Source organism: Panthera uncia, chromosome A2, assembly GCF_023721935.1.
Source record: "Panthera uncia isolate 11264 chromosome A2, Puncia_PCG_1.0, whole genome shotgun sequence".
Taxonomy (NCBI): Eukaryota; Metazoa; Chordata; class Mammalia; order Carnivora; family Felidae; genus Panthera; species Panthera uncia.
This window is the reverse complement of record NC_064816.1, coordinates 77,568,713-77,584,683: the sequence shown is the minus strand read 5'-3', so window position 1 is coordinate 77,584,683 and position 15,971 is coordinate 77,568,713. Positions and strand designations below refer to the sequence as shown.

At 38.4% G+C, this 15,971-nt stretch overlaps 1 protein-coding gene across 2 annotated transcripts in view; it reads right to left on the bottom strand.

Moving 5' to 3' along the window:
* The window catches only part of RELN (reelin), a 524,894-nt gene that overhangs the window by 66,442 nt on the left and 442,481 nt on the right, over nt 1-15,971 (bottom strand). For both annotated transcript variants that reach the window (XM_049641337.1, XM_049641338.1), the window contains exons 39-43: nt 13,706-13,877; nt 13,502-13,604; nt 10,636-10,865; nt 4,284-4,504; nt 1,746-1,893 (exon numbers count right to left, since the gene is read on the bottom strand). In XM_049641337.1, the coding sequence (XP_049497294.1) occupies nt 1,746-1,893; nt 4,284-4,504; nt 10,636-10,865; nt 13,502-13,604; nt 13,706-13,877 (874 nt within the window). The remainder of the gene's footprint in view (nt 1-1,745; nt 1,894-4,283; nt 4,505-10,635; nt 10,866-13,501; nt 13,605-13,705; nt 13,878-15,971) is intronic.

Here is a 15,971-nt window from a genome sequence, read left to right as displayed (position 1 = left end):
AGGCATCTTTTGGAAGAGGTGTGTCGAGCCTGGGCCTCTTTTCTGTCTTTTGTGCCAGGGGCAGGAAAGTGAGTATGGGGTGGTGGTAATAGTGGGCTGTGCCAGCCTCTGACTATTGCTGGGTCTGGGATGGATGAGACTGGCCATCGAGAATCATGGCGGCCAGCCAGTGGCAGCCTTTCCAACTGGCAGGGAAGTGGACAGAGTGGCAGCAACCAGCTGGGGTGCCAAGGAAAACTAGCTCACATGTTATCTTTGGCAGGCAAGCGGCTGGTGCCTGGTCTGGCCGCTATGCTATCTGGTAATGCAGAATAAATTTCATGTGTAACCCAACACATACACCCAATTATGTATGCATGTCAAACACAGGCAGCATATTGGGGCTCATAATGAAAGTTATCAGTTCCATATATAAAACCATGCATTCTTCATGGGTTCCTCCCCTCCCCCATCTCCATTAACTGGGCACTCATTTATCTCGTAACCCCAAGAAAATTGGGATTTTACATGGAGCATTTTGAGGTCAATATATGCAAATCCCACACAGCATGCTACTGAGATGAGATAAATAATGGAGCTTTTTAACACTGGATTAATGAAAAAAAATACATAGTGCCTAGTGACGTTTAGAACTATAAAAACAATAACCATTTACAGAAAAAAGCCTTTTAGCCTATTGTCTATTGTATTGGGAAATGTTTATATTAATTTAGTTATGGACAAATCCATGTCAGAATTATTTTGGAAAGATCTAATAATTTCTAAATTAGAGAACTTGGCTGCTAATGATAAATCTGAAATAAAAAGCATCAAATTAAACCATATGCATTAAAATAGGATGAAGATAAATAAAATCTTGCTTTCTATAATAGTAAGATTATCTCACAGAATTGTATTTTTATGAGGCACGCTCAAATTTATAATTCAATAAAATAAAAGATTTAGGTGAAAGAGGAGGATAAATATGTTGAGATACATTTTAAGATTCTCTGAAATGTTCTGAAAAACAAAAACACGACTTCTTTGTTCACTTGCAAAAAATAGGTCAGGGTTCCATTTTACACATGTTAAGTTGTCTTCTTTATTTTCCTGGCTAAGTTTTTGGCTCGTCAAGTGATCAAGGGATATACATCTTGACAGGACATAATCCTCTGAGCCAGTTTAAAATGTTTGTTTCTCAGTGGCTGTGCTCAAGTCAGAAAATGAGTACCTAGAAAGCAGGAGCAAATCATTGGAAAGAAAGGCTTACAAAGAATAAGGCTACACTTCAAATATTTTTTACTTAAACCGCTAATGGATATAAAATCAATTGTGAATAATTGGAGGATGCATGGTATTTCAGTTAAGCTTTTACTAAGCATGGTGTAGATAATTTTCCACGTAGTCCAAGTGCTCATGAAAAGTATTCTCTGGAAGGTGGATAAAAAAGATGCAACATTATTTTCTGGATGTGAAAGGAAGTTAAACATTGTCATTTCCTAGTCACTGTCTTATAACCATCACTGTCTTGATATTAACTTTTGTCTGTTTAGCTATGTTTCATTTCTGATCTAGTTTATTTTGCAAAGCTCTCTTTAGAATAGAAATTATGTACATCATGTCTTAATGGAGTCTTAGATAAGACAGCAGCTCAGCATGTCCCATGGATAGCCTTGCCCTTCACATGTCTGCCTCTTTCTGATGTACTTATGTTCTGTTACTGTCTATCACAATGTGGTTTCTCAATAGCATCCCAAAATGTTTACCTAGCATGTGATAAATCCAGATCTCGTGTTGTCAACATGCGCAAGCCATCTTCATTGAAAAAGAGGTTGTTTCCACTGGAAAGGATTCCACACTTCCGAGATGGCTTTCCACCACTCATTAATAAGAATCTATCAGATTCTAGCTGACCTGAAAAAAAAAAAAAAAGCGGTAAATGTGATTTACCTATGACCGCAAATATAGGCATATTCTTTTTTAAAGGACAAGGGCCTTATGTAGTTTTGAAATACAAAGTCATAAATATCGAAGTCATAGATTTTGGGATAAGAGGTCTCTTCAACAGTTTAGCTTGTGTGAATTGTTTAAACTTAGCTGGATAATTTAAGGGTCCACATGATAGAAGGGGGAAGAAGGCTTTTTCTGAGGTCTAGCCAAATGGGTCCTTCCTTTCTGCTCTTCTATGCTGCAGAAAATGACACTGGCTGGTCAGAGAGTGATTCCGGCCAAAAGTAAGAGCATAATGTAGCTTTTCCACTGGCTTTTTGATTGTATCTTTGCTACTCTGAGGACAGTATCAGGCAGGTGTTATAAAATATTTTTAAAAAACACAGTTTTAATGGGAGACATTACAGAGTAATTTAATATTTTCTAAATACTGTCCTTATAAATCTCTTTGGATACTTACCTTAGATCTAGAGAATTTTTTGACTGTGGTAAAATGCACACAACACAAAATTTATCTTTTCCAATATTTTATTATTTAAAATTTTTTAATGTTTTTTTTTAAGAGAGAGAGAGAGAGAGAGAGAGACAAAGCATGAGTGGGGAGGGGCAGAGAGAGAGAGAGAGAGAGAGACAGAGAGACAGAGAGACAGAGACACAGAATCTGAAATAGGCTCCAGGCTCTGAGCTGTCAGCACAGAGACCAATGCAGGGCTCGAACTCACAGACCATGAGATCATGACCTTAACTGATTGAGCCACCCAGGCCCCTTATTATTATTAATTTTAATGTTTATTTATTTTTGAGAGAGAGAGAGAGAGAGAGAGAGAGAGAGAGAGAGACAGAGACAGAGCATAAGTGGGGGAGGGGCAGAGAGAAAGGGAGACAGAATCCTAAGCAGGCTCCAGGCTCTGAGCTGTCAGCACAGAGCCTGATGCGGGGCTCAAACCCACAAATCATGAGATCATGACCTGAGCTTGAAGTTGGATACTTAACCCACTGAGATACCCAGGCTTCCCTCCAACATTTTAAAAGCAAACAACTCAGTGGCATTTAGTACATTCACATTCACATTGTGCAACCATCACCACCACCTAGCTCCAGAACTTTTTCATCACCCATAAAAAAAACCTTACACCCATTAAGCAGTCATTCCCCACCTCCCCTTCATCCAGCCCTTGCCAATCACTAATCTGCCTTTTGTCTCTATGGATTTGACTATCCTGGAGGTTTCACATTAATGAAGTCATATGATTTGTGGCCTTTTGTGTCTGACTTCTTTCATGTGGCATAATGTTTTCAAGGTTCATCCATGTTGTAGCATCCATCAGTGTTTCATTCCTTTTTATGGCTGCATCATACTTCATCGTATTGATATACCTAATATACCTAATATTAAAATGTACTTTAAAACCATAATTATAACAATTTTATAAGCAACTTGGGGAAAAGAAAAAAAAAGCTTTTAATCTCACTACCCTAAAACACATAGCCATGACATTAGTTCAAGACGTTCTCTTAGAATATTTTTCCATTGTTTTATCAGAGTATATCTCCAATGGATATAATTAATTGTGAATAATTTCAATCGTTATATGAGTATAACATTATCATCATGTTATATCCTTTTTTTCTACGTTATAACATTACCATCATACATAATGACATTAGATTCTAGGTATAAAACCAAGGTACAGAAAGCAATGAGAGGCTGCTTATTGAGTTGATGACAAACAATGACAGGAATTTACATTTCTGGAAACTTGTTCCCTCTACCCAAGATTAACCCTCTAGAGACATTTTTTCTTTTTCTTTTTTTTTTTAATATATAATTTATGGTCAAATTGGCTAACATACAGTGCGTAAAGTGTGCTCTTGGTTTTTGGGGTAGATTCTTGTGGTTCATCGCTTACATATAACATCCAGTGGGGAAACATTTTCTAAAATTATCATTAATCATAAATTACACGTAATAGAAAAAGTGGTGAAAATAGCTTTAGTTTTCTCAATCATGGTCTTGTTCATTCTCACTGACCATTGTTTCAAAAAAAGAACCTTATACAATTCAGAACTAACTGAAGGCATGGGTGGTCTCAATTGTAAGGATAAATAATGAAATATTAAAGTGGAACTTAATGATTACTTTTTTTGTTTTTAAGTAGGCTTCATGCCCAGTGTGGGGCCCAATGCAGGGCTTGAACTCACAACCATGAGATCAAGACCTGAGCTGAGATCAAGAGTTGGATGCTTAACCCACTGAGCCACCCAGGTGCCTCAATGATCACTTCTTTTAATTACCTGCATTTAATATGTAAGTTCTTTTTCAAAGCTACATAGAACTTATTTTAAGTGATTACCTTCAAAATCATCTTTGAGAAAATCAGGATTTTTGGTGCTTATTTTACAAGTTGGACCTGAGTAGCCGGGATCACATATACACTTGGTTCCATTGATACAACTCCCATGTCCGTTACACATCTCTTCACATTGGGGACCAATATAGACATTGTCAATGGCCCATGTCACGGGCTGAGAGCCAGCAGGGTAAAATCCTTGGTACCATCTGAAACGCACAGATCTGGAAAAGAGGTACAAGTCTTTTAAAATGGAATGAACAGAACAATACGCTTTCAAAGTAAGTACATCTGATCAATGAGTAGTGGGCAGTTACCACCTCTGCACCACAATCAAGAAGTAGAAAAAACGAGTTGACATTTCAAGAACACAAACTCTATTCCTCAATCTCCAGGATTTTGCCAATTATGTTCCTATTTCCTGTAAGCCCTTCCCAATCCTATCACTGGGTCGAATTCCAACTGACCTTCTACCTTTTTCAATATTGACTTCTTTGGTGAAGCTGTCTCCACCCTATCTGTCTACACTCTGCATAACTAATTTTTTTTTTTAGTAAACTGAGGTAAAATTCACATAATATAAAAGTAACCATTAGCCATTTTAAGTGTATAACCTGGTGACAGCACATTCACAGTGTGAGCTAACCACCACCTTTATGGAGTTCCAAGATATTTTCATCACCCCAAAAGGAAACCCTATGCCTATTCGGTAGTCACTGTCCATACCACCCTATTCCCAGCTCCTGACAACCATTAATCTCCTTTTTCTCCATATGGATTTACCTATACTAGATATCTCACATAAATGAAATCATACAATATGTGACCTCTAGTGTCTGGCTTTGTTCTTATAGCATAATGTTTCTGAAGTTCACCCAGGTTGTAGCAAGTATCAGATTTCATTCCTTTTTATGGCTGAATAATATTCCATTGTATGGGTATACCAACTTTCTTTGTCCATTCATCAGCTGATGGACATCTGTTTGTTTCTACTTTTTGGCTATTGTGAACTGTGCTTCTATGAACATTTGTGTACAAGCATTTGCTCGAATACCTATTTTCAATTCTTTTGGGTAGAATGATAGAATTGCTGGGTCATATGGGAAATAACTAGTCCTTTACTTTCTCTCTCTGCCATATTTTTGACAGAATTTCCATTATTATAGTTATCCCAGCTGGAGATATTTAAAAGTGTACCTATTTCCCCTATTAATTTTGAGCTCCTAGAGGCCAATGCCTATGCCTCTTTCTTCTTTGACTCTTTTGTGGTGCCCAGTACAGTGTTTCATATACACTATATGTTGTTTGTCATTTGTTGTGAAGAGCCTCAAGAGCCAGACTGAGGTTTTTGGATTTTATCCTATTGGTAACAGAGAACTGCATAAGATTATTTAATTTAATTTTTAATTTTTTAAATGTTTATTTTTGAGAAAGAGAGACAGAGTGCGAGCAGGGGAGGGGCAGGGAGAGAGGGAGACACAGAATCTGAAGCAGTCTCCAGGCTCTGAGCTGTCAGCACAGCTGATGTGGGGCTTGAACTCACAAACTGAGATCACGACCTGAGCTATAGTTGGATGCTTAACCGACTGAGCCACCCAGGTGCCCCGCACAAGATTATTTTAAAGAGAGGAGTGACGAAATCAAATTTGTTTGGTTAGATGCCTCTTATTTCTTAATTACTTTTTTAATTATTATTTTAAAGATTTTCTTTTTTATTTTTTTAAATGTTTATTTATATATTAAAAATTTTTATTTATTTATTTTTTTTATTTTTTGAGAGAGAGACAGAGTGTGAGTGGGGAAGGGGCAGAGAGAGAGAGAGGGAGAAACAGAACCCGAAGTAGGCTCCAGGCTCTGAGCCGTCAACACAGAGCCTGATGTGGGTCTCGAATCCACAAGCTGTAAGATCATGACCTGAGCCGAAGTCAGACGCTCAACTGACTAAGCCACCCAGGCACCCCTTTATTTATTTTTGAGAGAGAGAGTGAGCAGAGGAGCAGAGAGAGAGAGAGAATGAACAGGGTAGGGGCAGAGAGAGAGGGACAGAGGATTCAAAGCAGGCTCTCTGCTGACCGCAGAAAGCCCAATGTGGGCCTGAACTCACAAACCTTGAGATCATGACCTGAGCTGAAGTCAGATGCTTAACCAACTGAGCCACCCAGGTGCCCCATCTTAATTTCTTTTTAAATCAAAGATAATTTTCTCTTTTATTTGTAAGTAAATTGTGCTATCACATTGTTGATGATAAGTTAGCTTCTTGGAAATAACCTACATATTTAGGTAGCAGTCAAGAAATAGTTTAGTATTTTATTATACACAAAACTCAGTTCAAAGAAGACGGGTTTACACAAAACTCAGTTCAAAGAAGATGGGTTTATTTTTGAGGGCATGGCTATAGACATGGCGTACACACTCATTTTTGTGCCCTGTGAATCTGTCCTATTTCCAGTTATCATAGAAACCAAATTCAGAATTAAATAAGGAGAAACAGAAATTAGAAGTCAATTTTAGAAGTACTTATAAGGCTTCTAAAGTTTAGTAGATAGTAAAGCAGATGGAGTCAAGTTCCCACATATAATTTTAACCCTAATTTCATTGTTTATATCAAGACTCCCACTATATGGAGCTGCTCCCAAAATGCCAGTTCATAATTACATTTTATTTTAAAATACTTGTCAGAGTTTAGTCTTGGCAAGAAGCACTTTCTACCCTTTGAACTTTCAGACTGCTGAGCTGAGGGAAATGGCTAGAGTTTTCCTTTGAACAAAAGCCTACATGGATTTTTTTGAACTTCTTATTTATTCAAATGTTCTGAATACAAATGAACCACCTTGGTTGGATATTTATTATTGTTCACCTGCCTTGACACGGAAACTGCAAGCACTATGATAAATGGGCTGAAGGGTCTGGTTCCACTGTGGTTCCCTTCTGCTGAAATCTTATTTTGAAAATTTCTCACTGCCACCCTCCCTGATGAATGTCAGCGTCTGTTCTCCCAAGCCAGCGGTATTCAAAAGGACCTGTTTTTTAAATGTAAACTTAAAATTGCAAGCACACAACAGTGCTTTCATTAAACGGGGGTTTTGGTTGACTCATTATGAAAGTGTGTAAAGCAAAAGCAATTAGGAAGTTTTAACCACAAAAAGACTCTAGACAAAAAGGACACAAAGGTGATGTGAATAAAACTCGATGAAAGCTCAATACTTCATGCTTCAAATGTGAACAGACTGTATGTGGAGGCAAAAATGGTCATTTCTGCACCTGAAAACATTTCATATACTTTTTGGGTACCTGGTGCCTAGTAATGTGCACGGAAAGGGGTCATTTAAATATGGGTTATAAATATATATTTTAGCATCTAGCTTGTGCTGTCACTATGTACCATGTTGAATACAAACCAAGGAATGGTTCACTGAGTTGGAGAAAATTTAACTTTTGCCTTCCAGCAATTCATGCCTGTGTGGTTTTTAAGAAGAGTGCTAATTCTTTTACTGAAACATGGACTAGACAACACTATTAAGGCAAAATCTTCTCTTTGCAAGAAATGGTTGAAGGCAATTTGAAAGGTAGGTTTAAACCATTCTGAGAGTGGGCATGCCTCTTCAACAGATATACTTTTTTTTTTATGGAAATAAAAATGGCACGGAGTACAAATAGCATGATGGTCTAAGTTCTGTACCTTTAAAATTGGAGGAGGTATATTTTAAACTGACACCCCAAACCAATAGGTGAAAATATATACATTTCTCTTGTTCAAATTATATTGCCTTGTAATTTCTCTTGCTCAGATTTCCAAATTGTATTTCCCTATGCATCAACACAGCCCAATGGACATTACCAATGGTAAGTTTGGTGATTTCCATGACACTGGAGCACTGTCCTGTGACTTTACTGCATACTTCTTTAAAGGGGATTATTTCCATGCGGGAACTTGCTGAAACAAGTCTCACTTGTTAAAAAAATTTAGCTCACAGCCTACAACTTATCTTTAGGGTTGTTTCCTAGTTAATCCAATTCTTAGCTGAGAACAGGAGGAAATTAGAGGTCCATTAATGAGAAAGCCTGGTGGGGTGCGTGATTGGCTCAGTTGGTTAAGCGTCCAACTCTTGATTTTGGCTCAGGTCATGATCTCACAGTTCGTAAGTTTGAGCCCCACATAGGGCTCCATGCTGTCAGTGAGGAGATTCTCATGGCATTTTCTCTCTTCCTTCTCTCTCTGCCCCTTCTCCACTTGTGTACATGTGCGCTCTCTCTCTCTCAAAATAATGAACTTAAAAAAAGAGAGAGAGAGAGAGAGAGAGAGAAAGCTTGGGGCTGTCAACGATACCATAATGGTTAAGGTTTTGGTCATAGGTGTCTGTGTGATTGGCCAGTAGGCCTTTTACCTGCCTATGCTAACTACATGGAGTTTTGACAGCTAGGCTTCTGTTCATTGCTTAGCTTTCTGGCTGTAGATGAGTGACTCAGATTTTCTTTTCCAGAAATATGGAATTAAGAGTTCCAGCACATGAGAACTATGATTTGCTGAGTGAGAGTAAAGTCAGCATGATAAAAATGGGGGTCACACACTCCTTTTGCTGAGGTCCTCACACTTTCTAGGTGGGGTCCATGCAACCTCCCCAGTATGCTTCCAGTAAGCTCTTCTACTTTTTGGTAAGCCTCTTTATATTTCCTGCAACATATAATCTTAAATAATACAACCGATTTTGGCTGAAAAGTTTTTCCTGAGCTATTTCTCCCTGCCCTATTCTTCTACACACAATCCTCCCACCGTCCATGATGGCAGCTTTCTGGTTGTGCTGGCCGAACTGTTAGCCCTATCTTCTTGAGGACATTTTGCTTAGTAATGCTTTTTTTTTTTTTTTTTTTTTTTTTTTTAACAGTTGGGATTTTCCATTGGGATAATATCCTGGTGTAATAGCAAGAATTACCAAATGATGTACTTGAAAGCACAAAATATTCAAGTCCTTAGCAGTCAAATTATAAAAATTATGCTGATGATATGATGAGAAGCAAATGGATTTATGTTCAAAGAGAATGCAGACATGTGAAAATTCACTTTCACCCTTTTGGAAAAGTACTAGGTATTAGTAGTTTTGCTTGAAGACCCAAGCCTTCTAATTACACTGAGTTTCACATTGGGAATGTAAATCTATTTCCATCTTGAAAGTATATTAGTACTTTCTTCTTTTCTTGACATCCCCTGAAAGAATGAGTTCTTTCTTCTGAGAGAAAAGACAAATTCTGAGGCAGCCTGCTTTGTTGACTTCCTCTCTTTGTTCACTTGTATTATTAGTTTTATATTTTGAACCATACTTTTCATTTCATTTCTATTAGAATTGAAGTCCTTTATCTCCAAATAGCTTTCAACAGAAGAGTCAAATATATGTAACAAGAATGCTGAGAGAGGTTGAAAAAGCAGAAATGCCTGGGGCGGGGGGTGGGGGAGAGAGTGGAGCAATTTTTTTTTTTAATGAGACATCTAGATTTTCTGTGGGGTTCCATCCTCCAGCTGTGCCCTTTCCCTACACAAGGGACACAGGTAGATGTCTGAAAGTCATAAAATTCTTTTTTTTTAAACGTTTATTAAAATTTGAGAGAGAGAGACAGAGAGAGACAGAGCACAAGCTGGGCATGGGCACAGAGAGAGGGAGACACAGAATCCAAAGCAGGCTCAGCTGTTGGCACAGAGCCTGATGCGGGGCTTGAGCTCGTGAACTGTGAAATGATGACCTGAGTTGAAGTCAGACGCTTAACTGACTGAGCCATACTGGCGTCCTGAAAGTCATAAAATTCTAACTGCATTTATATTGGGAGGTGGGGCAGGAGGGGGGAGAATTACATTAGGAGAGAATCGTATTTCTGTTGCTTAAGTGATCTAATAAAGACCCATGGGGATACAAACCACTACAGGGTGGAGTCCATGGAGCGCTCTTTTTTTTTTTTTTTTTTTAACGTTTATTTATTTTTGAGACAGAGAGAGACAAAGCATGAACAGGGGAGGGGCAGAGAGAGAGGGAGACACAGAATCTGAAACAGGCTCCAAGCTCTGAGCTGTCAGCACAGAGCCCGACGCGGGGCTCGAACTCACGGACCACGAGATCGTGACCTGAGCCGAAGTCGGCCGCTTAACCGACTGAGCCACCCAGGCGCTCCATGGAGCGCTCTTTTAAATCTATCCTCAAACTATAAGTGAGTAGTGTCAGCTCAGTGTCCTATGTTTTGAACATCCAGTGATCTGCTGAAGCGGAGAATGAGGAAGAAACGTAAGCTGGAAGATGCCCCTGATGAAGTGGCAAGTCAAGGATGACATCAGCGAGAAAACCGCCCAATGAGAAAAGTGCAGTATCCTCACCCACAAAGGTGCAGCTTCCCGAAGTGCACGACCTCCCTCCTCCAGCCCTGGGTGGTCCCCGCGTAGTAGGTGCTGCTCGGGTGGTGCTCGGTGGAGCACAGGGAGCTGACGTGGCTGCTGCTGTGGTAGCACAGGGGGAGTAGCAGGTGCCAGGTCGCCCCAAAGTCCCTTGAAAATTCCAGTCTGACCGGATCAGCAGATGAGCTATCAGTGGAGCAGCCAACATTGATCTTGGGGAAGAAGGAAAAAAATCATACAAATTACTTCGGAGCAACAAGCCTTGAAATGATTCACCACTTCATTATTTTCTCGAGAGTCCATTTTCCTGGGAACTGTCTTGCTGAAATATTTAACACTCTAAAATTCTGTTTTGCCTAACTGAGTAATATCATATATTACCTTCAAATAATAATTTTTTCATAAAGAACCTCAAAGGACCTCATAAAAATTTTATTTTCCCTCATTTTATAAAAAGCTAGGAAGTGGGGAAGGCAGAGTCTGGCAAAGAGTCCAAATTTTACCTCTGGCCTACTTTCATAGCCAAGCCAAGCAAGTCATAATGAAAAGACCATTTCCTTATTTCTAACCACTAGCTGTTTGTTTATTTTTTTTTTCAGTCTGCTAAATAGGAAGAGCTTCTTTTTAAAAAAAAAATTTTTTTTAATGTTTATTTATTTTTGACAGAGAGAGACAGAGCATGAGCAGGGGACGGGCAGAGAGAGAGGGAGACACAGAATCCGAAGCAGGCTCCAGGCTCTGCGCTGTCAGCACAGAGCCTGACGTGGGGCTTGAACTCACAAACTGCGAGATCATGACCCGAGCTGAAGTCGGACGCTCAACCAACTGAGCCATCCAGGAGACCTGGAAGAGCTTCTGTTTTCCTTCTTGTGACACCTTACAAATAGCCCCCCAAGTTTTGCATGTGAAGAAACTTTAATATGTATTCAATATTAAAACAAAACAAAATATAATTACTGTCACCATTTCCCTGGCACAGGGAGAGTGTTTCTCAGAAAGATCCTCTTAATCATTAGGTAAATAACCACTTCATTCTTTTTTCCATGCTTTCAAGTAAATAAACTAAAACTTAATTAAATAAATGCATATAATTCTTTCTATGAAATTTTCCCCTCTTGCAATTGAGATTAATATTTTCTTGCTGTTGTAGCAACTGGATATATTTATAATTTTTGTTGTTGAACTTACTCCTTGTGCCTTTTGATGAGTAAACTATCAACATTTGATAAACTTTTCAACTACAGGCATTTGTTTCTACCTAGATCCTTTTGATAACAGAACAGGGCCGCAGGCACTACTTTTTATTAACATTTAAGCATCAATTTAGAAAATATAATAGTTATTTAAGTAACTTAAAATAGCATTAGAAAATAAAACAAAGTTTAAAATAGATACAGAATAATTTCTCCACGAAGGCATCATTTGGTCTCTGAACTTTTGAGAGGCAAAAGAGAAGTCTAATTTAGAGGCTACAGATAGTTAATCTAAAACAAATATTCAATGGGAATGCAAGCTAGTGCAGCCACTCTGGAAAACAGTATGGAGTTTCCTCAAAAAACTAAACATAGAACTACCCTACGACCCAGCGATTGCACTACTAGGCATTTATCTATGGGATACAGCTGTGCTGTTTCGAAGGGACACATACACCCCCATGTTTATAGTAGCACTATCAACAATAGCCAAAGTATGGAAAGAGCCCCAATGTCCATCGATGGATGAATGGATAAAGAAGATGTGGTATATATATACAATGGAGTATTACTCGGCAATCAAAAAGAATGAATCTGGCCATTTGCAACTATGTGGATGGAACTGGAGGGTATTATGCTAAGTGAAATGAGTCAGTCAGAGAAAGACAAAAATCATATGACTTCACTCATATGAGGACTTTAAGAGGCAAAACAGATGAACATAAGGGAAGGGAAACAAAAATAATATAAAAACAGGGAGGGGGACAAAACAGAAGAGACTCATACATATGGAGAGCAAACTGAGGGTTACTGGAGGGGCTGTGGGAGGGGGGATGGACTAAAGGGGTAAGAGGCACTAAGGAATCTACTCCTGAAATCATTGGTGCACTATATGCTAATTTGGATGTAAATTTAAAAAAATAAAAAATAAAATTAAAAATATAAAAAAATTTAAAGACCCATATGAAAAAAAATAAAAAATAAAACAAATATTCACAATTTTGTTGATGCAATTAGGCACTATTTTATGCCTTCCCAAAGGTTGATATAGACCTCAGCTATGAAACAAGCACCTCTGAAAGTTAATGATATTGAATGCTGGCACAGCACACCCTTGCTTCTGCTGATTTTATCTAAGTCTTCAAAACACATAAAAGTTTTCTTTTATACATTATTAATTTGCTCTCCTCAAAATTATAAGGGGTCCATGAATATTAATGAAATACACAAAAATTATAAAAATAGTGTGGTGTTAAAATTCACGGCACCATGATACACATGATAGAAATGTGCTGGCAGGGTATAATGGTCATTATGTTGACTGGGTCTTAAACGCATAAAAACCGTGAAAACAATAACACAAGATTAGCATGGCTCTTTTCATTTTTAAAATGTTTAAAATAATTTATTTCAACAACTTCCCATTGTAGTAGGTGGGAGACTATGTAATACATAAAGGACAAAAATTCAGAAGTAAGCCTTAGTAGGACAATTGGTTCTGCTAATAAAAATGAATTGTGATGTAAAACCATTTTTGGTCCTTGCACAAAAATGGGAAGTTATAATGCATGAAATTATCTGAGATTTTCCTTCGCTTTCCTGGCTTTTGTTCAAGATACAACTGAAAGCATTTCTGATAGAACAGAGTCAAGTACCTCAAACTGGATGATGGTGTTCTCATTCACATCCAGGTCACGAGTGGTAATGGAATGCTCACCAACTTCATTTGAAACAAATACCATAGCTGAATCTTCCTCACTGTTATATAAGAAAACAACCAGAAATCCATTAGGGCAAAAGTTCATCATGATTTGTGTACAGCAGTGGTTTTATTTTTAGCATCTCAATTAAAGACTTACGGTGCTCCTTTTGAAGAATATGGGCAATAAAGACCAATGTTACCACCGGGATAGAAAAACCAATTGTCTTCTCTGGGTCCAAAGTCAAATGTATCCAGAAGCATCAGAGGGTTGTTTAGATTATTCCCATCAATAATGAAGTCGTCAACAATCCAGATTTCTTCTTTTTTACCTAAGGCATTTTTGGGTTAAAAAAAGGTTTTCCAATGGTACAAATCAGAGACATATTTTTGCTCAAGGGAAGAAAGTAAAGAAGGCAATCAGTGACAACAGGTTAGATATAGGCCTTCCAGAAAAAGAAACAGAAACTATATAACAGTGTATCTACAGTGGTTCAAGTAGGAGAAAAAATTAAGTTTTCAATCATATTAAATTGACATAGCATGGAACAGCCTCACTGATTTCAGGAAGCTGAGACAAACAGTTTGTGAAAGTGCGTTGCCTTCCAGTTACAGTGGTGCTAACGACCCCCCCGCCCAACCCCCAAGAATGGGATTTGAATTATGTTTTCACGGTTTAGTGGAATCTGTAAGATATCTAAATCTGTGAAGATGGGCGATCAAGCCTGTGGATTGTAAACTGAGGTACACTAGTCTATCCAAGGAGAAACTCATGATCTTTTATTTTATTTATTTATTTAATTTTTTAAATGTTTACTTATTTCTGAGATAGAGAGTGCCAACAGGGGAGGGGCAGAGAGAGGCAGAGAGAGAGAATCCCAAGTAGGCTCTGCTCTGACAGCAGTGAGCCCGATGTGGGGCTCGAACTCATGAACTGTGAGATCATGACCTGAGCCAAAGTTGGTCGCTCAACTGACTGAGCCACTCAAGTGCCCCAACTAATGAGCTTTTAGAGTCAACCCATGACTTAGCATCATGCTTTGGTCAGGTCAAAGGACTGTGGTCACTAAAACATTGGCCTAATGCATAATTTTATTTAATTGTTAAAAACTACACAGAAGAGGGGCGCCTATGTGGCTCAGCTGGTTGATTGTCTGCCTCTTGATTTTGGCTCAGGTCATGATCCCAGAGTTGTGGGATCGAGCCCCATGTTGGGCTCTGCACTGCAGAGCGTAGAGCATGCTTGAGATTCCCTCTCTCCTTCCAACCCTCTCCCGTGCGCTCTCTCTCAAATAAAAATTAAAAAAAAAAAACTACAAAGAAGAAAATACCCTGTGTTATATACATTTTTTTTCTTAACACTTTTCAAAAGTTTTATGTTTATTTGAAGCGACATGGGAATGTACAGAAAACCAGTAAAATCACTACTTAGGCTGTCACAGAATTTGATTCAGCAGCATAGGCTGGGTGTTTAAAGATATTACTGAGTAGATAAGAAGGGCAAACCCAGGCTGCTTTTGCAAAGCACTGTTTGGACTGAAGGAAACAAGGAGATAAGACCATGCCAACCAGAAACATCAGGATTCCCCAAGGTTGCTTCCTCACTGATTTTTACTTTTACTACAGTTCTTAAAAATAAAATAAAATAAAATAAAATAAAATAAAATAAAAGCATCTAGAGGGGCACCTTGGTGGCTCAGTCAATTAAGTGTCCGATTTCGGCTCAGGTCATGATCTCACAGTTCATGAGTTTGAGCCTGGCATTGGGCTCTCTGCCGACAGCTCAGAGCCTGGAGCCTGCTTCAGATTCTGTGTCCCCCTCTCTCTCTGTCCTTCCCTGGCTCATGCTCTGTCTCCCTCTGTCTCTCAAAAATAAAGAAAAAGTTTAAAAATCCATAAAAACAAAGAATCTAGAAATAGGAGCCTGTAGTTTTAAATGAAGTCACATGCGTCTCTCTAAATCTATCACTGTTCTAATTCAAGTAGTCTTCTCTTTTCTTGTTTTGGAAGCATTTGGTGAAAACAGTGAAGAAAAATCAGGTAATGAGAGACTTAAATACAGAGAACAAACTGAAGGTTGCTAGAGGGGCAGGTTGGGGGGGGTGGCTTAAATGGGTGACAAGCATTAAGGAAGGCACTTTTCAGGATGAGCAGTGGGTGTCACACTTAAGAGATGAATCACTGGGTTCTATTCCTGAAGCCAAGACTACACTGTATGTTAACTAACTTGAAAATAAATTTAAAAAATAAAAATAATAATCAGGTAAGCATTTTAATCGTACCGTGAAGACAATGATCCTTTGGACTGTGAAACTCCCACATTTTTTTCTTTTTCTTTTCTCTTTCTTTCTTTCTTTCTTTCTTTCTTTCTTTCTTTCCCTTTCTTTCTTTCTTTCTTTCTTTCTTTCTTTCTTTCTTTCTTTCTT